General features: G+C 39.7%; 2 protein-coding genes across 7 annotated transcripts in view; one reads left to right on the top strand and one right to left on the bottom strand.

Moving 5' to 3' along the window:
• LOC117666714 (uncharacterized) overlaps positions 1–9,978 on the bottom strand; it is a 22,254-nt gene extending 12,276 nt beyond the window's left edge. For all 3 annotated transcript variants that reach the window (XM_034419539.2, XM_034419538.2, XM_034419536.2), the window contains exons 1-2: positions 9,891–9,978; positions 241–504 (exon numbers count right to left, since the gene is read on the bottom strand). In XM_034419539.2, coding sequence (XP_034275430.2) covers positions 241–282 — 42 coding nt within the window. In that variant the 5' untranslated portion in view covers positions 283–504; positions 9,891–9,978. The remainder of the gene's footprint in view (positions 1–240; positions 505–9,890) is intronic.
• Positions 2,370–20,832, top strand: part of SULT2B1 (sulfotransferase family 2B member 1) — a 26,194-nt gene continuing 7,731 nt past the window's right edge. The window contains exons 1-2 of one of the 4 annotated variants that reach the window (XM_034419544.3): positions 2,370–2,626; positions 20,330–20,574. In XM_034419544.3, the coding sequence (XP_034275435.1) occupies positions 20,439–20,574 (136 nt within the window). In that variant the 5' untranslated portion in view covers positions 2,370–2,626; positions 20,330–20,438. Of the gene's footprint in view, positions 2,627–9,933; positions 10,026–10,046; positions 10,098–20,329; positions 20,575–20,832 lie in introns of those variants that run through there. The other 3 variants (XM_034419542.3, XM_034419541.3, XM_034419543.3) reach the window with 3 other exon arrangements.

Below are 20,832 nucleotides of genomic sequence, written 5' to 3' on the forward strand. Positions count from 1 at the left end.
TTTGAGAATCAGGCGGGTTGTAAACCGAATACAAACGGCAGCATTTTTGCAAGGTTCCCAAGATCAACCAGTATTCCCTAATTTGTGGCTGGACTACGACTCCAGTAACTGGCTGAGAATCATGGGAATTATAGTTAATGCATCAGGAATATTTTTTTATCATTGATGCAGCGGAAAGATAAATATGAAACTGCATGCCTAAAACATGCTACGACCCCACGCTCTCTTGCCAACAAATACCTGCGAGAAAATGCGGCTGCAGCCGCTGCTGCTGCTCTCCATTGGCTCCCGCAACCTCGTTTCCGATCCAAAATGGCGATAGACGTGAAACTGCCCTATCTCTTTTGGTGGCACGGTTAAAGTTGGAGGGGTTTCAATCGAGGTTCCCACAACCAAGATGGGGGATTGCGCTTCAAAGCATTGAAACTGAAGGAAAGCGGTAAGCGTTCCGCCAGACGTTGGGTCCTAGTTGCTGCATATAAATACTTTTCCTTCAAAGAGGTTCTGGAAGAGAGTCGTGGTGGATAAAAACGCGTTTTAGAGTTAGTGATTTTACTTTTCTTCCAATATTTTAGCATTTGGACGGGAGGGGAGAAGAATATTTATTTAATGATTCTCACATTACATGTTAACACATGTCTCAAATAAAATTATCTGTCTAAAGTAACTTGCTATTCATTAAAAGATGTTCAAAAGTTGTACTAATTTCTCAAGAGTTATTTTGTTCATATCTCACATTTATATAATAAGGCAGCAAAAACACACAAGCTGCTGCTTCTTCCATTTCCCCCACAAACTCTGTAAAGTGGGTTGGTTTGAGAGGGACTGGCACAAAGTCATCCAGATGACTTTCATATCTAAAGCACTGCCTCCTGGTTTCTAGCTTGGTTTTCTTAACCATTAAACTAAACTGATAACAAAGGAGGACATGGACAATTGGAAAAGAAGACAAATTGGGAAAAGAACACACTTTTTCTTGGTGCAACAAAAATTAGAGTGAAAACTGCAAAACAAACAAACCCCTTAGGCCTACCTGTATATAAAATTACTTTTTCCAGCAGCCTAAAGATGGGTTTTTCAATTACAATATTTTTCCAATATTTCTTTATTTTCAAGAATATATGCTAGCAATAATATATAATTGACATTTTAGAAAAGTATGAGTCATGTGATCTACAGACAACAGTGATCGTAAATTTGAAGGGGATGGAATGAAGCTGAAATCAGGATATAAATTAAATTACTTAAATCTAGACTGCCAACCCTGTTGACAGTTGAGGGAAAGAAAGAAGCAGATAATATACAAGATTATAATATATGAAAGCTTAAATGAGTGTTATTAAAAAGTCCAAAGTAATAATAATAAAAAAACTGAACAATATTTGATTTTAATGCTATGCTTGTCAGACTTGGGATATGAGGACAAAAAGGAAGACATGTCCTCCTTCTGTTGTACATCTGGTAACCCTAAACTTCCCTAGCCTATCTGAGGGTTGTGGGTGGTGTTGATGTTGATATTTGGAAGACACCAAGCTGAGGACCTTACATTACACCACTGAAATGTGAGGATGAAAAAAGACAGTACTGGGTCTGGTACCCCATATTTGTACTTCTCCCTTCACATGTTCAGCAAAACCCTTAATGGACCTTGATTAAGCAATCTAATTCTATATATACAAGAAGGTTGTCTGTGATCCAACCTTCTACACTCATGTTTGTTTGGTTCCTAGTGTAAAGAGGAAATATGCTCTTACTTCATTCTCTAAAAGTTGTTGCTGGAAAAGAAAGATAAGGTAGCATATTGGGGGGAAAAAATCAAGTCCCAGTGAGTTACAAGCCTCATTGGTCATCAAATCCATGTTCAGATAATGTCTTCCTTTGGATAATTCAGTGGCCAGAATTGGTTCTGTTAAACTAAAGCCAGGAACAATTTTAAAAGGTGAGCTCTGCAAAATAGGACACTCTTGAGACTTAGTTGCTGCATGTTCTGATTCAGAAAAAAAAAACACCTATTATAAACCCCCAATTTCATCAAAAATTGTACACAAAATATTTTTGGATGCTAGCTAACACTAAGGAAATCAGTGGGATTAGTAGACAGTAAGATTTTTATCTCACAAACTTTTCCCCAATCTTTTTCCAAATTATTATCAGCAAGATCATGTTTTCTCACCTTATGGACAATTGTAGCCTATTACGTGAGTTGGTTGAGCTCTAAGTGAATTGAATCATACAAATTTTGGTTCTTCTATTTTACTGTAACGTCTCCTTTTAAGTTCTTTGTTAAAGAATGGTAGCTTTCATTTCTTGCAACTGGGTGACCTTGGAGATGGAAACACTCCTTGCTGATTTCTGAATGTTGCCACTTTCAGTGTTGGATTTGTGTCCATTTATTTTTCTTTGGCCTGTAGAATGACCCTAGGACTGACTTATCCTATGGAGAGGGCTGAAGGGATAAGAAATTTCATTCTGTAAGAGAGCAAAATGATTTGGGAGCACTGTTTGAATATGTATAAAGTCCAACCTTCTAATTTGCCTTGGCCGCTGGACAGCATCAAGAATAGAGGCAGCATGGAAATATGATGTGAAAGTGGAATGTCCATTATGATTTTGAACCAAATTAAAGGTGAGAGGTTTTTTTTTTAAATGAGATCATTATTTTAAACAAGTATTCAAATATACTACAGTTTCACAGCTGGAACTGATGGATAGAATGGATATTATGGGGGGAGTATAATAGATGTAGAAATTATCTCAGACTTGAATCAAGCAGGGAAATGCATTCTAATCTGTCCTTACATTTTTTAGAATTCTATTTTCCTTCTTTCTCCATTTCTGCATTTCTCTAAATTCATTTCTCTAAATTTCTCAATACTTGACAGGAAGCATTTCGAAGAATAATTTCAGTAACTATCAAAGAGGCTGAATCAACCACTCCAAGAACAGTAATTTTTGTGATAGTTTTAAATCTGATGGGACAGAAAACTTTGGTCTCAACTAAGTTGTGAATGGATCGAAGACAATTGCAAAGGCAAATTTTGAAAGTTACAGGAAAGTAATTCCTTTGCTGGAACTCAATGTTTCGTAGTAAACAAGCCTCCATATTGTACAAATTTAAAACTTGTGTCTTGCTTTTTATCTGGTTAGTTATCAGATGAAAAACGGGTTGGGAAAATGTTGGGTGTAATTCAGAAGAAATTAAGAAATCTTTAAGATCAAGATCAAGCAAACATTTGAAGGCTGGTGGGGGTGGCACACCTAATCTTTTGGGAGGAATTAAGACTACAGTAGGTGGAGTGGTGTTAATAGTACAAGGTTGCACATGTAAGTGGGGCTAGAAGGGTTTTCAATCTTTCTCTTTTGGGGAAGAAAACGAGTTTAATTTTGATAATGATGGTGAGACAACCTCAGAACGGCAGAAAATGATGCGAAAATTCAGTAGTTATGATTGAATGGATTCTATAAGACTACCAGCTCAGTGCTGTAAAACTCTAAAGAGGTATGCATTTTGTGAGATGCTATCTAGTGGAAATCTGGATTTTTGCAGTTCAGATCTACAGCAAATCTTGATTTATGACCAGTTAAAGTTATGGTGGATCGCGAAATAGAGACTTACAACCCATATCAGAACCAGATGGTTCTGATGTCCAGGCCTCTACCTGTGACGGCATTTTGGGTACATGGAACTGACCCATGGTTACAGCTGTTTGCAGCATCCCATGTTCATGTGACTGCAATTCACATTTTTTTTCTGAAAACTGGTGTTTACTTCCAGTTTCTGGCAAAAACGGCCCATAGCAAACAATGGGTTTGCTTAACAACTGTGGCATTTACTTAACAGCCATGGTGTTTGCTTTACAATTGCTGCATTCACTTAAAAACAGCTGCAAAATAGATCATAGAATCATGTGATGATCTGTTTTATGGCCATCATGATTTACAATCAGAATTGTGGGTTGTAAATCAAGGACTTATCTGTGCTTCTCCTAAGGTTTGAAGTACTCAAAAATTTGGTCTGAGAGCCAAATGATGTCATCTTGTACATCAGGGCCTTACTTTTGCATAAAATGTGATGAAGAAAGCATTGGGCAGGTTAGCCCCTGCTAAGTGCAAAGTAATGTCAAGAAATATTGAGTCAAAAAGTAATGCTGTCTTGTTGGAAAGAAGGAGGCTAAAATATATATATATATATATATATATATATATATATTTAAGAACTCCTTACTCAGACCTGTCACGGTGAAAGAAAGAGCAGTAAAGAAAATGTGACAGCATCTTGGGATATTGCAGCCACAATAACATCTCTCTTCCAGTAGCTTTGGTGTGGCTTCAATTCTGCTTTGCGCTTATTCAATTAATCAGATTCTTAAGACTTTTACAAACTTCCGCATTCAGAATCCCATTTCAAATGCTCTATTGTTCCTGCCCTGATATTCTCTTCTGTTTTGCAGAGGATTTTTCTCTGAAGAAAAAACTGTAGGGCTCGACCAGACAATCTTGGCTTAAAGAGAAAATATAAGAAGAAAACCACCTCAAATTTGTCCATCCAAAGTCAGCCCCTGTGGAGAATTTTTGGGATTTCAATGTTTACAGTTGTGTACATTGCATTTCTTTTTAAATGAAAATCATTCTTCCTCAATGAATAGGTGCTGACTTCATAGAAATAGGTTTCCTCTTTTTTAAGGGATGCCTTTCCAGGTCTTTGAGAGACTGAAAGAGGATTAAAGGTGGATGGGAGATGGTCCATTGGAGCCTCTCCTCCTGTTCTCTGTGCAATTTGTGCTAATGGATTCTTTTGCTCCACTGAAGTCAATGACCCAGTACATGGGAATGCTGGGAAATACATTGAAATAATCCTTAGCACTTATTTCAGTCAAGTAGTTGATCTACTCTGAATGGGAATTATGGATCTGTATGGGCAGTTTCAAACATGAAACCGGATGGATGAGTAATCCTTGACTTCCGACCGGTCATTCAGTGACCATTCAAAGTTACAATAGCAGTGAAAAAAGTGACTTACAACACTTGTGACCATTGCAGCATCCCCATGGTCACATGATCAAAATTCAATGCTTGGCAATCAGCATGAATTACAATGGTTGCAATATTCAATGGTCATGTGATTGCCATTTGCAATCTTCCAAGCTGGCTTCTGACAAGCAAACTGTAAAAGAGAGCCTGGATTTGCAGAATTAGGATAGTATAGGATCAGTGGTGAAATCTAAAATTTGTTACTACTGGTTCTGTGGACGTGGCTTGGGGGCGGGGGTAATGTGACTGGGTGGGTGTGGCCAATTTTTTTTTTTTTTACTTTTAAAACCATTTTTTCTACAACCTCTTTGGTGAAGAGGTTGTAAAAAAATGCTTTCAAAAGGCTCTGACGATCCAAGCTGAGTTTTTAAAAAAGCCTCTGCCGATCAGGCAAACTCAGCTTGGATCGTCAGAGGCATTTAAAAGAAAAAAAGGGTTTTTTTCTTTTAAAAGCCTTTGACGATCCCAGTTGAGCCGAGCGATCATCAGAGGCTTTTTTTTTACTTCTAAAAGCATTTTTTCTGCTGAAGAGGTTGTAAAAAAAATGCTTTTAAAAGTAAAAAAAAAGCCTCTGATGATTGGGTGGTTCAGCTGGGCATGGGGGGGGCAGGGATTTTTGCTACCAGTTCACCGAACCACCCGCCTCCATCGCTACCGGATCGGGTGATCTGGTCCGAACCGGGAGCATTTCACCCCTGTATAGGATAGGATAGGATAGAATAATATAAGATTAGTGGTCGTATTCAGCCGGTTTGGACCTGTTCAGGTGAACCGGTAGTGGTAACCTGCATGTGGATGCTACCCACCTCGGCGCTATGCTCTCCTATTTAGCCACATTTTCTAAGCTGCGCGCATGGGTGCAAGCCCTGCACACTCACATTTTCGATGCACAGCAAACCAAAGGTAAAATTATGTGAAACCCACCTCTGGATAGGATAGGATAGGATAGGATAGGATAGGATAGGATAGGATAGGGAAGCGAAGCGAAGCGAAGCGAAGCGAAGCGAAGCGAAGCGAAGCGAAGCGAAGCAAAGCAAAGCAAAGCAAAGCAAAGCAAAGCATAGCATAGCATAGCATAGCATAGCATAGCATAGCGGATAGGTATAGGGGTAGGGGTAGGGGTACGGGTAGGGGTAGGGGTAGGGGTAAAATAGAACAGAACAGAACAGAACTGAACTGAACTGAACTGAACAGTTTTTATTCCTTTATTGGCCAAGTGATTCTCTTAACAGCTGCCATGATGTACTTTACAATTGTGGCAAAAAAGGTCATAAAATTGGGCTCAACTAACTTAACAACCAACTTGCTTAGAAATGGAAATTCTGGTCACAGTTGTGGTGGTAAGTGGCGGATTACCTATATGTATATGTTTGGGGCTGTAGCTAATGCCAGCCTTCCCTGGGAGGATTTAATTTCCTAGAATTCCCAAGTCACCATGGCCATTTTTGAGAATTTGGAGTCCAAACTTCTGAGGGATGATCAGATTGCCCCATGCATGTTTTTCTCCCCCCCACCTGCTTTTGGGGCAAAAGTGTTTATTACCCATCAATTCCCCCAAACGTTTATAGAAAAGCATCCCGTCCAAAGAATTACAGGTACTCCTCATTTTACAACAGTTCATTTAGTGACTTTTTAAAGTTACAACAAGACTAAAAAAAGTGACTTATGGCCATTCACACTTACGACCGTAGCAGCATCCCTGTGGTCATGTGATCAAAATTCAGATGCTTGGCAAGTGACTCACATGATGGTTGCAGCAGCTTGGGGTCATGTGATCGCACTCTGGCACTTTCTGACAAGCAAAGTTGATGGGGAAGCAAGATTCACTTAACAACCATGTTACTAATTTAACAACTGCAGTGATTCCCTTACCAACTGTGGCATGAAAGCTCATAAAATGAGGCAAAACTCATGTAACAACTGTCTTGCTTAGCAATGGAAATCTTGGGCTCAAGTGTGCTTGTATGTTGAGCACTACCTGTATTTTGGAGGACTGAACTAGTTTTGTAACCTTCTGACTTTCAATATGTTCAGCAATTTCAGGCCAGCATCTCACTTTGATGTTCCATAGTTGAAGAAAAGCTATTTTGACATCTGTAGATATCTAAAATCTTCTGGCACTGGTTCTTGAATGTTGCTATTTATGATGTTGGTTTTGTATCTGTATATTATATTCCAGCATAGAGATTTGCAATAAAAAGGGCAGGTGGGGTGAGAAATCTCATTTATTATTTATTTTATTTATTTTATTAAATTTGTATACTGCCCTTCTCCTGCTGGACTCAGGGCGGACTCAGCCAAAATAAAAACATCCCAAATTTAAAATTTGTTAAAAGAATTACACAACTTTGGCCCAAAATTTAAAACATCCCAACTAAAACCCATAGACAATTAAAAATCTAACATCTCAAAAGGGGAGGGGGTGGTTTACGCCTGCCCTGCTTGGTGGAAAAGAAAAGTTTTTAGGGCACGGCGAAAAGCCCGGAGATCTGGTATCATGCGTATCTCCGGGGGCAAATCGTTCCAGAGGGCAGGTGCTGCCACAGAGAAGGCCCTCCCCCTGGGGGTCGTCAGCTGACACTGCCTGGCTGACGGCACTCTGAGGAGTCCCTCTCTGTGGGAGCGTACTGGCCGGTGGGAGGCTATTGGCGGCAGAAGGCGGTCCCACAAATACCCATTTCTGAGTGGAGTAGGAATTTTAGGGCATCTTTAAGCACATGCACTTATATTCTGACCGTGTGACTTTCTATGTCAGCTGCCTATCTTTCCTAGCATGGGTAGGAATTAAATCTTGGAATCTTGGATACATGTCTGAATCAATCATGGATTTGAAAGTAAAAAGATAAAAGGAAGTCGGCATGATATTGCACGACATCACTAGCGGTGTATCTGTATAAATGAGACATTTCACTTAACTTGATGGCAAGTCTAAATTTAACCATCTATGCTGCCTCTACGTACTTCTTTGAAAGTCATGGAGAGAGAAGGAGAGGCAGATACTTCTTTTTAACTATTTGATATTCAGAAAGAAACGCATCATTCTGGTCTGATAGGAATCAGAACAGGGATGAAATTCAGCAGGTTCTGACAGGTTCTGGAGAACTGGTAGCAGAAATTTTGAGTAGTTCGGAGAATTGGCAAATACCACCTCTGGCTAGCCCCAGAGTGGGGTGGGAATGGAGATTTTGCAATATCCTTCCCCCTGGAGTGGGGTGAGAATGGAGATTTTGCAGTATCCTTCCCCTGCTATGCCCACCAAGCCACGCCCACCAAGCCACACCATACCATACCACACCACAGCACGCCCACCAAGCCATGCCCATAGAACCGGTAGTAAAAAAAATTGAATTCCACCACTGAATCAGAAGTGATTAGATTCACACCAAATACAGCTTTGGAATTAAAGTTGGGATATATGTTGACAGTGATAAGAATCTTACATGCACAAAGACAGAAAGGTACACTGATTCCTACAATGGAAGAATGGACAGTAAAGAGTTGCTGGAGATGGCAAAATTGACCATTTTATTAAGGATAATAATTTATCTAGTTCAGTTTCCATTTCAAAACCACTTGGTGATTTTGTACTCAAAGCTGAAAATAAAATAAAATTCTAATTTTAGGTTTTATTTATTTATTTTCATTTGATGATTAGAATGGCTTTGTTGTTATAGAAATGGCTTAAAACATTTAGGAATGTAAATCAAAATGTTGAGGCTGTAACTTTTTTGCATTCTACTTTTTTTCTTTCTGTTTTACTTCTTTCTGCGCTTTTCTTCTGCCTTCTTTAACTTTCTTAATTTTCTTTGTATTTGTATTTATCTTATAATCAACTTTAATAAAAATTCAAAGAAAAGGAAATAATATTGGGTATTTGCCCTGGTTTCTACTAGGCGCTATTACACTTCCCTTAAGATGTGAACCCCTCCTGAAGTTCCCTCCACCAATACGTCAGAGAAAAAGGAGGAATTTAACTCAGGCCCAGAGTAATAAAAAACTTTGCAGGTAGTCCTCAACTTGCAACCATTCCTTCTGTGACTGTTCGAAGTTACAATGGCACTGAAAAAAGTTCACTTATGACCATTGCAGCATCCCTATAGTCATGTGATCAAAATTCAGATGCTTGGCAACTGGCATGTATTTATGACGGTTGCATTGTCCTGGGGTCATGTGATCAACTTTTGTAACTTCTGATAAGGAAAGTCAATGGGAAAGCTAGATTCCCTTAACAACTATGTTACTAACTTAATAACTGCAGTGATTTACTTAACAACTGTGGCACGGAAGATCGTAAAATGGGGCAAAGCTCATTTAACAACTGTCTTGCTTAGCTACAGAAATTTTAGGCTTAATTATGATTGTAAGTCAAGGACTATCTGTATAGATTTTGTCCCTCATTAGTCTAAGAATTCAATATCTTTTCAATATTACAAAGAATTTCAGCAGGTTTTCCCCCTCTTAATTCAGTGTGTTTCTGTGCATTAAAACACACTATCTCCCTTTCTTATGATTGGATCCTGCTACTACAGTGCTGGAGACGCTTTCATCTACCTGCTCACCTACCTGCATGGTATCGGATGCTAACCGACTAATTTCTTTCCGAGAAGTCAACACATCCAGCACTGCAGTAGTCTCTTAGTGCAAACCTCTTCAGTCAATTAACTGTATAACCTTGGGGAAAATGCTCGAACCATAAAATCTCCTAGGTATCAACTGGGCAAACAGTTGTGCACAATCCAGGTAAGCAGGAAAGAGAGTCTGTGGGTGGGATAGGCAAACATACCAAAGCTTGAAACAAGAATATAAGAAGACAACACCTGTTTTTGATAGACCTGTTTGTGATTCAGAGGGGTGAGTACCTGTAGGAAGCAGCAGACGGCCGGATCAGGTTCCGTTGTGTATCAGGTGAAGATTGTGATGGATTGACTGGGTGTGCAGCATCCAAGACTTAGTGAATCCAAGACTTAGTGAAAAAGTTAAGGTATGCGCAAAAGGTAGGTGTGTGTCGATGCTCTTGGAATGACTGCCGAAAGGACAATAGGCAATATCTTCTTTATCTCTTGAAGGTTGGTACAGCGAGATGTAGGAAAGCTGCAGGCTCTGTTTTTTGAGAGGGAAGGGGAGATGGAAGCAAAGAATAAAAAGAAGTGAGAAAAGGCTAGAGGAAAAGAGGGAAGAAAAAGAAAAACAATGAAACATGGAGGAGAGGGAGATGAGAAAAATCCAGAATAAAAACAAGAGAAAGGTGGAGGGAGAGGGAGAGGGAGAGAGAGAGAGGAGAGAAGAGAAAAGAGAAGAGGAGAGGAGAGGAGAGGAGAGAAGGGAAGAGGGGAGGAGAGGAGAGGGGAGGAGAGGAGAGGAAGGGGAGAGGAGAGGAGAGGAGAGAAAAGAAGAGAAGAGAAGAGAAGAGAAGAGAGCACTAATATAAAGTAGGATAGGGGACTTTTGGGGAGGGTAAGCCATGAATTCTGGCTTTTCTCACCACTAGCCAGGTAGGATAGTTGTTAGTTTGCAAAAGCTGGAGGTGATGATGGATTCCCAGTTTCTGTTGTAAAGAAAGGGGAGGACATTTGCCTACAGAAATGGATTGATGAAAGGAAACCATTATTTACATGCCATAGATAAACTGGAATTTCTTCTATATCCAGCTATCCATAAAAATCAAGTACCTGGATGAAGAGTGGGTGGTAGCAAGGAGGAACATGACGTTTGAACTCTTTGCACAATCTCCCTGTTGCCTAAATTTTGTAGCTGTGACAGGATAGCTTTCTTCAGGGGTGAGGGGCACCTCTGGGCAATTTCTATATTTTTTTTCGGTATATAAAGACCTAGTATTGGTCATGGCATAGTGATCTCATCCGAAAGAACATCATTGGAGTTTTCATCTTGAAGTTTCTGGGATGAGAGAGGTAGTTTAGAAACATAAATACATTATACTTATCGGTGTTTTAATTTAAATTGCTGTATCTTGGTTGGATGGGAGTAGAGGGTAGCTTTGTATGCCCACATGGTGATTCTTGGTGGTTGTGGTGGGGAGTTCCAAAGACAGCTATACTGTACATGGTCTATTTATAATCCCACCTTATTATTTTTTTATAAAAAACTCAAGGTGTCAAAGATACCTAATACTCGTTTGCCTTCCTATTTTCCTCACAATGACAACCCTATGAGGTAAGTTCAGCTGAGAGAGTGGGACCAGCCCAAAGTCACCTGGCCACTTTTTAAATCTATGGTGGGATTAGAACTCACAGTGTCTTAGTGATTGGCCCAAAGACAGCCAGCTGGCTTTCATGCCTAAGGGTGGGATAAGACCTCACCGTTTCCTGGTTTTTAGCCTAGTTATGAACTACTTGACCAAAATGTCCTTTGATTAAGATTGTTTTTCATTCTAGCTAGGGAATTAAGATGGCTTCTCTAAGTTTACCGTATTGGGTGGAGATTTAACATAAACTTTCCCCAAACGTCCCCTTTGATATGTTTTTTTAGTAGCCTGAATCTCTTCTCGGGACAAGGGACTATTTCATCTATTTTGGTAGGAGCACTTGATTAATCAAGGGGAAGGCAAGTTGGTTGGAAATGTCCATCTTTTAGGACTACAGAGATTTGGGTTGCCAAGACATCTAGCCAGCTCACCAAATGCAAGGATCTCTTTCCCCAGGCAAGTAACTTTGGGAAATGCACTAATTGCTGTACTTTTAGAGCGGCAAAGCTGCTAGAGTGGCAAGGACAGAAATAGAGCTGGAGTGTTTATTTTGACTACTGTAGGTTCGCTCTTAATTTCTCCAGAGAATAGCCTGTGGGAGAAAGGGTTGCCAGGTCGTTTGAGATTTGCAGCCTCTTCTGGGGGTGTGGGGAGGTGGAGGTTGATGCGTTTGTCTCAAGAAACCTAGTTTTTTTTTTCCAGAGAAAAAAATTACAAGTCCCTAAGTTATAGCAAAAAAATAATAATAAAAAAATGGGGATTGTCAACCAAAGGGCAAACAGAGATAAATTAGCCAGGAAGAACAGCACCAATAATGATTACGTTGATATACCAATTCCTTTGTTTATCCTAGTGTTACCAGTAAAATATGTTGGATTAGATTTAGATTGAAGATGCTCCCTAAAGGCACTAGTAATCAAAAATCATCATGCAGTTATTTTGTCTTTCCTTCTTTCTCAGCTTTTCTCTACTTAAAAAGAAAAGAGATGGAAGATCTGGTGAGCAAACACAGCAGTTTAGAAACTGATCTGCTGGGCATTTGTTCAAGAGGCTTTCAGTGAAGACTTTTATTGTGGACAATGTAGTTGATAAAATTATATGGAAGAGACTAGATGATTGCATGATAAAAATCACAGTTGTTTGCGATAGTTGATAGAGGTGCCGTTCTTTTATCCATTATAATAATGAAACAGGTTAATTGCATTAATATTTTTGAAGATGTATTTTGTTGGATAATTTGAGGCATCCTTCCTCCTTTATATAATTTTAATTTAAAATAATTAACAGGAAGATTAAAAACTAGGATAAAGTAATTAAAAGAAGAGAAAAAGTAAGAAAGAAATCAGAAAAGGCTAAAAGTGCAAGGAGAAAAACAGAAAAGAAAGAAAGAAAGAAGATACAAAGAAGGGGCTTCCAATCCTATTTACAGCAGTTATAAAAGCAATTATAAGTTTACCTATTACTCTGTGGTTTTAACACACCTCTCTTCTTCCTATAATGTATCCTATCTGATCATCAAAACCATAAATAATAAGTTCACTTTTGCTTTCCCCAAAACAATCCATATATTGATTTGATGGTATTCCCCCAGAACAGAGGGAGGAGGCTTCTGATTGCTGCAGATCTAGTCTCACTTCAGATATCTACATTCCTTCTGCCCTCCATTCAGGGGTGAAATCCAGCAGGTTCTGACAGGTTCTGGAGAACCGGTAGCGGAAATTTTAAGCAGCTCAGAGAACCGGCAAATACCACCTCTGGCTGGCCCCAGAGTGAGGTGGGAATGGAGATTTTGCAATATCCTTCCCCCAGGAGTGGGGAAGGAATGGGGATTTTGTAGTATCCTTCCCCTGCCATGCCCACCAAGCCATGTCCATCAAGCCACGCTCACAGAGCCAGTAATAAAAAAAATTGGATTTCACCACTGCCTCTAACCCAGGGCAAAGTACAGTTGAGTAAACAAATTTGACCTATTTACTTTATGCTTTATAACTGCAAACCTGTTTTTGAAAGGTAACATGAGTTTTGAAAGTGATGTCAAGGCAAAAAAAAAAAAAGCCCGACTTTTTTTTTTTTTTTTTTGTTTATACAAAGGAGAGCAGTTATACAATGGTCCTGTTCATCAGCTCTGCTGTAAACCAGGATGTGATTGGTCTAGGTCTGGTTTAAGTTTGGGCGAACCTGGCCAATTGCAGTTTATTTGGTAAACCATAATTTTTAAAAAACACAGCTTAATGAAGTGAGTTAATCTAGTCAATAACTCATTAGTATGTAAAAGCCTTGGGATTCAGAAAGAAAATGTGCCTCGTAGTAAGTTTGCCTGTTTTTCAACCGATCTCTATTTCTCTGTTTCTAGCAGCAGCCTTTATTTCAGGCAACATTTATTTAATCTCTTGTCATTGAAGTGTTGGAAGAAATGTCCAACTGGGTTCAGTTCCAAGTGGGGAAAAAGACACTGGATTCCTGGAAGTTGCTTGGAAAGGTTTATTGATGAACAGGATCACATGACTTGAGATCCTGGGCAAAAAGGGCAGAGATGCTGAGAGTCCCTGAGCTTTATCCCTCTGTTGGGCTTTGAATTTGAGCTTGTGTTCTGATTGGTTGTCAGATTCCCATGGGGCCATGCAGGGGTAACTCTGTAGGTTGTCTTTTGAGTCCAAGGGCTTGGTTGACTCTTGCTGGGTGATGATGTAATGAAAGGGCTTTGGGCAATTCCTACTATGGCTCTACCTCTGAAGTAGTAGATCTTTGTTATGTAGAATAGATTGGCCCAGACCTTAATGGCCTATTAACAAAGTGGAGGAGGTGGGGCTGAGATTCTGCCTCCCTTTTAGGGGGAATATTCTGCTGTTTTAATATTTCCTAAAATATCTTATTTTCCTAGGAGAGGGGTGGGTGCAAATTTCCTACAGAAGGTTGGCAGATAATCATGTTTCTCTTCCTACCAGGATAAGTTTTAGTTGCTGAGATATACATCTTAAACCATAGTTGCAGCCATTGAAAGTGGCACATCTGCTTGTGACATTTCTCATTAGTTGATAATTCTGCCTGAATGCATATAAGACCCATAGCATTGTATATTCTAGCTGAATTTCACATCCAAGAGCAAGCACCAGAGACAAATTCCTTGTGTGTCCAATCATACTTGGTCAATAAAGAATTCTATTCTATTCTATTCTATTCTATTCTATTCTATTCTAGTCTAGTCTAGTCTAGTCTAGTCTAGTCTAGTCTAGTCTAGTCTAGTCCAGTCCAGTCCAGTCATTCCATTCCATTCCATTCCATTCCATTCTATTCTATTCTGCACGAGTCAAAAAGAGGGCTGTGAAAATATTTTCAGGAACCTGAGTGGCGTAGGAGGCTAATGCCTCCTACTAAGGCAGCATTTAACATCCAGCTGCCTGCAATTACTGCGAGTTCAATTCTCACCAGGCTCAAGGTCGACTCAGCCTTCCATCCTTTCTAAGGTGGGTAAAATGAGGACCCGGTTGGTGGGGGCAATAAGCTGACTTTGTATAAAATATACAAAAGTATGAAGGCTATTGCTTAACGCATTGTAAGCCGCCCTGAGTCTCCGGAGAAGGGCGGCATATAAAAATAAATGAAAATAAAATAAAATAAAAATAAATAAAAATTTACAGACCTCTCACATTCTGGACATAAACTGTTTCAACTCCTATCCTCAAAATGACGCTATAGAGCACTGTACACCAGAACAATTAGACACAAGAACAGTTTTTTCCTGAATGCCATCACTCTGCTAAACAAATAATTCCCTCAATACTGTCGAACTATTCATTAAGTCTGCATTACTATTACTATTAATCTTCTCATTGTTCCTATCACCTATCTCCTCCCACTTATACCTACCTACACCCACTTGTTGCTGTATCCTTATGATTTATATTGACTGTTTCCTAGTATGGTTCGATTGCTTATTTGTACCCTATGACTATGATTAAGTGTTGTACCTTATGTTTCTTGCCGAATGTATCTTTTCTTTTTATATACACTGAGAGCATATGCACCAAGACAAATTCCTTGTGTGTCCAATCACACTTGGCCAATAAAGAATTCTCCCTCTCCCTCTCCCTCTCCCTCTCCCTCTCCCTCTCCCATCCCATCCCATCCCATCCCATCTTATTTTATTCTTTATATTCATTTGGAAGAACAGCTGCCCAACTTCTGTCTGAGACCAAAGTGGATGAAAATCCCCAGCCACAATGGGTGTAGCTAGTAGTAGATTTCCTGCAGGGACTGCAGGATGGATGGAGTAACTCCCTGCTCAACAGTGGAGGTGGGTTTGCACTTCACGTTCAGTTAAAACAAGTTAAATTTGGTTTCAGTTGAATATGTTGTCTGGACTCAGCCCACTGGGTTTTATGGCACCACCTGTTTTATGAATCCAGCCAATTGTAATTTAATAGAATAAATCATAAATAACCAAACCGCTTGTCTATGGAGATTCTCAATCACCCAGGTCATGGTTGTTCCAAAAATGTCCCCAAAAGACAACTGGTCATACTCTGTGTTTTTTTTTTGAAAATGTTTCACTTCTCATCCAAGAAACTTCTTCAGTTCTCTTCTTTGGAATTGAAGAAGCTTCTTGGATGAGAAGCGAAATACTTTCAAAGAAAGCACAGAGAAAATCCAGTTGCCTTTTGGGAAAAACATCCTTGGGACTACCAAACTGATCGTTGAATGAACCAGTCAACAATGCTATGATTCTATTTATATTTGGCTGATCTTACAAAAAAAGTTGATTAGTACCTGATTTAGTTTAGTACTTGGATGGAAGATATCCCAGTTCTGTAATCTAATCTGGGAAGTTGGAAAAATACCATAGAAAAAGACCATAGGAAGCACTTCCATCTTCTTGTTGAGAAAACTGCAAGAGTGTCTCCATGAAGATTAATTTGAGGAAGGGAAGATCTAATGACTATGCTTAAATGATTCTGGTTATGGATGCAACTTCAAAGGGTGATTAATATCAATTAGATAGCTGTAATTGTGGAGCCTCCTTCTTTCTGATTCTTGCATCCTCTAATTGTCCTCAAGCATATTTTTGCATCTCTCCATCTAAGATCCACCTATAATACCTCACAACCTTGTTGTGTATTGACATTCTATCCTTTCCTTAACAGTGTGGTTGGTGGGTGGGAAGAAAAACAGACACAGTGTTGCTGAACAGCCAAATCTTGAGAGACATCAAAAAATCCTTCTGTGTTCTGTAGCTTCCTTACTGTATGGCGTGGTATCCCCAGACATATTAATGGCATTATCACAGATGCTGCTTTATGGTTTGCTAAGAGACGCTGCTTTATGGTTTGCTTTATGGTTTGTCTTAACACCCAGTTTGGGAAGTTCAGATGCATCTCCCATGGAAGTCATCAGTGCCTTGGTATTACTTATGACAGCGTGTAGGAAGAGACCTCCCCAGGTCAGGTCTAACTGGCAGGGCAGGTTCCTCCTAAGTATTGCAGTATTGATGCCTGCTTTTTTCAATGTCACTCCAGCACTTGTTTTGGGTGAGAACGAGGGGAACAACCCATCAGGGAACCCTACTTAATAACAATAAGTAGAAATCAAAAGCTTTTCCAGTGCTCAGTGTGCTTTCCTCCCACATCCTGGTGCTCAGTGATGCAAAGGATCTTCTCTCTTGCTCTCTCTCAACACATTAACACTAGAAGATAGGGTCATTCAATGAAACTGGTTGATGCTCGGGTTCAGATCAGAAAAATGTAAATACTTCTTCAAGTTACATCTAACCAGAATGTGGAACTTATTTCAGGTGGCTTTAGAGAAAAAGAACGAAGCAAAAAACAAAACAAAACATGATTTTTAAGTGACTCCAGTTGACTTCCATTTTCAGAGCAAAATAACTTATAGGACAAGTTGTTAGGGCAAATAAGGAACAAGTTGAAACATTATGTCTGTCAGCCAGATTTTTAGACTGGATTTGGCATTTTTATCCTTATCAAGGACCTGGGATAGGCAGATCTTGTTGTTTCATGGTAATAAAGGATGTCGCAGGATGTAAGCTGTTCCGAGTAAAGCTGCCTTTTGCAATTGTCTGATGTGATTTTGTCAATGCCGATAGTGTTCCAGATATTAGGGATTGCACTCAAGGAGATTTTTACTATAGGTACTACCTTTGCTTTCTACAATCCTTCTACTTCTGTTTCAAAGTCTTTGCATTTTGTGAACTTCTCCATTTCTTTCTCTTCTAGTTTCCTGTTTTCAGCTACTGCCACGTCCACTGTCTAGACTTTTTTGTCTTTCTTATCAACAGTTGTTAAGTTGGGGGTGTGATGTGACAGGTACTTGTCTGTTTGTATTCTAAAGTCGCAGAGCACTGTAGCTTTTTCATTTTTCTATTATTTTGTTTACTTCTTGTTCCGACCAGTTCTTGCTTGCAGGAAAGTGAAATTTTTGCTATTACATTACATTACATTGATGCTCTTTTTGTCATGCCACTACCCATGTTTCCCCGAAAATAAGGCTGGTTCTTATTCTCTTTTGGGCCCCAAAATAAGCACTAGGGCTTATTTTTGGGGGAGTGTCTTATTCCCCTCCCCATGTATGGGAGGCCCACTTCTTCTGCTTGCTCACGGCAGGGCAGGAGGCTGTGTGGCATGCCACTGCTGCTGTCATGAGGTGAGGGAGCTGACCCACATGCCCCGCACTGCTTACCTCAGGGCCCCCGCAGTCAGGCCACCCATGCACCGACACCTGCCTTGCCTTGTGGCCACAGCACCAGCACACCATTCGGCCTCCTGCTCCATTGCAGCCGCAAACAAGCAGAAGAAATGAGCCGGCAGCCATGTGAGCTTCTGCTGCACATGGCTACTGGTGCTGCCGCTGCAAGGGAGATGTTGGGGCATGAATGGCCTGGCTGCAGGGCGCTGAGGTAAGCTGGTGTGAGGCGCATGGGGAAGCTCCACCCCCCGCTTCACCTCATGGCTGCGGCACTGCAAGCAACCAGAAGAATGAGCAGGCAGCCAGCTGCACAGGGTCTTAAGTAGGGCTTATTTGGGGAATAGGGCCTATATTAGGCACATGAGGAAAACATGCTAGGTCTTATTTTCAGGATAGGTCGTATTTTCAGGGAAACAGAGTATTTGTAGTCACTCTGTGCGATCTTCTCAACTAACTAGATGGTCCACTGTTTCTTCAGCTTCTTTGCAGAGACAACATTTGCTGTCTGTTGCTGTTTTCTCAGTTCTGGCTTTATATGCATTTAAGGCTTAGTTCAGCCAGAATTAGACCCTCTGTCACTTTATTCAGCTTTCCCGCTCTTAACATTGTTAGGTTTTGCTGTTATCTCCTTTGTCTGTTAGGGTTTTTTTTTTTTTTTTTTGATATACTGGCTATTTGCCTTGCCGTGTCTCTTTTCAATTCTTCATTTAGTCTTTCTTATAGGCCAGTCTGGTTTCTCTGGAATTTAGTAAGTCTTCATGGTATACCAGCCTCACTGCATGTTCTATCCTTCAGATATTTTTCCAATGCCCTTATACTTTCTTCAGCTATCTAGTGTACTTGAAACATTTCACGCCCACATATACTTCTTGGTAAGTAGAGTATGTCAACATTGCTGCATGAATGAAGGGCATGATTCATTGTCATTATTTTTCTAGTCTTCTTATCCAGAGTTTTAGTTCTGCATAAGTCCAGTCCACTCTTCCAGCTGTGTATCTAATGCTTGGAATTGCCCAGCCCGTTTTCGCTGGCAGAATGCTTGGGCCACTACAGGCACCCCCGACATGAGTGATGTAATGCTGGCCATGCCTACCCAAGCCACCCCCTCATCCCCCCCCCGAGGTGAAACACCACCCTGATGCGGCCCTCAATGAAATCGAGTTTGACACTCCTGATCTATTGAGACCTTCCCAAAGGCTTAAGATAGGTAGAAGTTGTTGTTTGATGATATTAAAGGCATCATTATTATTACAATTTATATTCTAATGCTATTAAGCACCCAATCAAGGCAACTCTTTTTTCTTGTCTGTTTAAGATTTCTATTAGTGCACCAGTGTATCTTAGTGATCAAAATGTTGGATCAGGATGGGGAAACCAACTCAATGTCCTACCTAGTGATGAAACTCACTGAGTAACTTCGGGTTAATTTCTGCTTCTCAGGCTAACCTATCTCACAGGGTTGTTCTGAGGATAGAACAGGGAAGAGAGAATTCCTGTCTTAGTTACTTTCAGGAAAAGAAGGAAGTTCAGATATAAATATAAAAAAAAAAACCAAAGATGAATTAATCTATTAATTTTGCTTTCTCCTGTATTTTTTTTTTTTAAAAAAGAATCTAGTATTTTCAATCATGCACTGTCATGAAATATACCTAAAACATTACTTTTGACCTGTTTATACATAAACTTGTGAATTTTTTTTGGGAAGCACTTACCTTAAAAACAAATTTAGCAAAATTCTCAGTAATCTGCAACAGCCAAAACGCAATAGATAAAATGTATTTCTGGCACAGAGTATGTTGTATCTAACAGCTTCCTAATATGACCAGACGCTGCTCAGAAAAAGAAGCTTAAGAGTTTTTGTCCCATTTTTAAAAGAAGTTGCCAATTCTGTAATTTAGTAAAACAACATCAACCATAATCCATATGTGAATGAAATCCTCATTACATCCTAGATGAGATTTTAATTTGTTCCAGTAGGGATTTTTCTGCTGTTTTTTTTTTTTTTTTTTATAAAGCCTGAGAATTACACATAGCATCTAAGCTTGGAGAGAAGCTGTTTAGGAGTCCCATTGTCTTGAGCGTGCATGCAAGGATGCTCAAACAATTTCTTATTGCCGTAAGACAGAGCAAATAAAAAGAAAAAAAGCTAATGAGGGAGAAGAGATACTTTGCTACAGCACATCAGCTTTCCATAACCTCCAAATTGAAATTCTGGCTGTTATAGCTGTAATTGGACATATCTGGAAGGTCTGGAGGGGTTTTTTCTCCCTCTCCTTCTTAAAGTAGCAAATAGACCGTGAACCAAGACGATTTGAGTTCCAATTTTCTGTCTGCTACTGCATGCCGCTGCTTTTTCTTTTCCTCATTGTCAAACGTTCATAAATCTGTTCTCATTTTCAGAGGACACAACTAATTCTCCTGACTGAAAGGAAGAATCCTTTGAATTTGGTTTTGCCGCCAAGTTTCACACTTATTTTCAAACCTTTCCTGTTATCTGCTGGGCCTCAGGATGTTCAAAGAGTATTTCCAATATAAAGGGATCAGTTTTCCTCACATCATCTATGCAGAACCTGTGTTGCAGATGGTAGAAAAGGATTTCCAAGTCCGAGATGACGATATTTTCAATGTCACTTATCAGAAATCAGGTAGAATTTTTTGGGCTACTTGCGGGGAGGGAAAATGCTTCAGATTAGTGGGTGATAGCAAGTTAAATATATTTTTTGTGTGTTTTGTAAAAGAAAAATAGAATTAGTGTTCCATTTAGTTTTCATATGGGACCCAGCTCTTAGTAATAGCATAAACAATTTTTACAAAACACTGCTTTTGGAAAAAAATAAGTAACAACAAAAAAACAACAGCAGACAGCACTAGCAATTACTATGTGACATTTAAAAATAGCTAAA

Source organism: Pantherophis guttatus, chromosome 4 (assembly GCF_059756535.1).
Source record: "Pantherophis guttatus breed Tessera chromosome 4, ASM5975653v1, whole genome shotgun sequence".
Classification (NCBI taxonomy): domain Eukaryota; kingdom Metazoa; phylum Chordata; class Lepidosauria; order Squamata; family Colubridae; genus Pantherophis; species Pantherophis guttatus.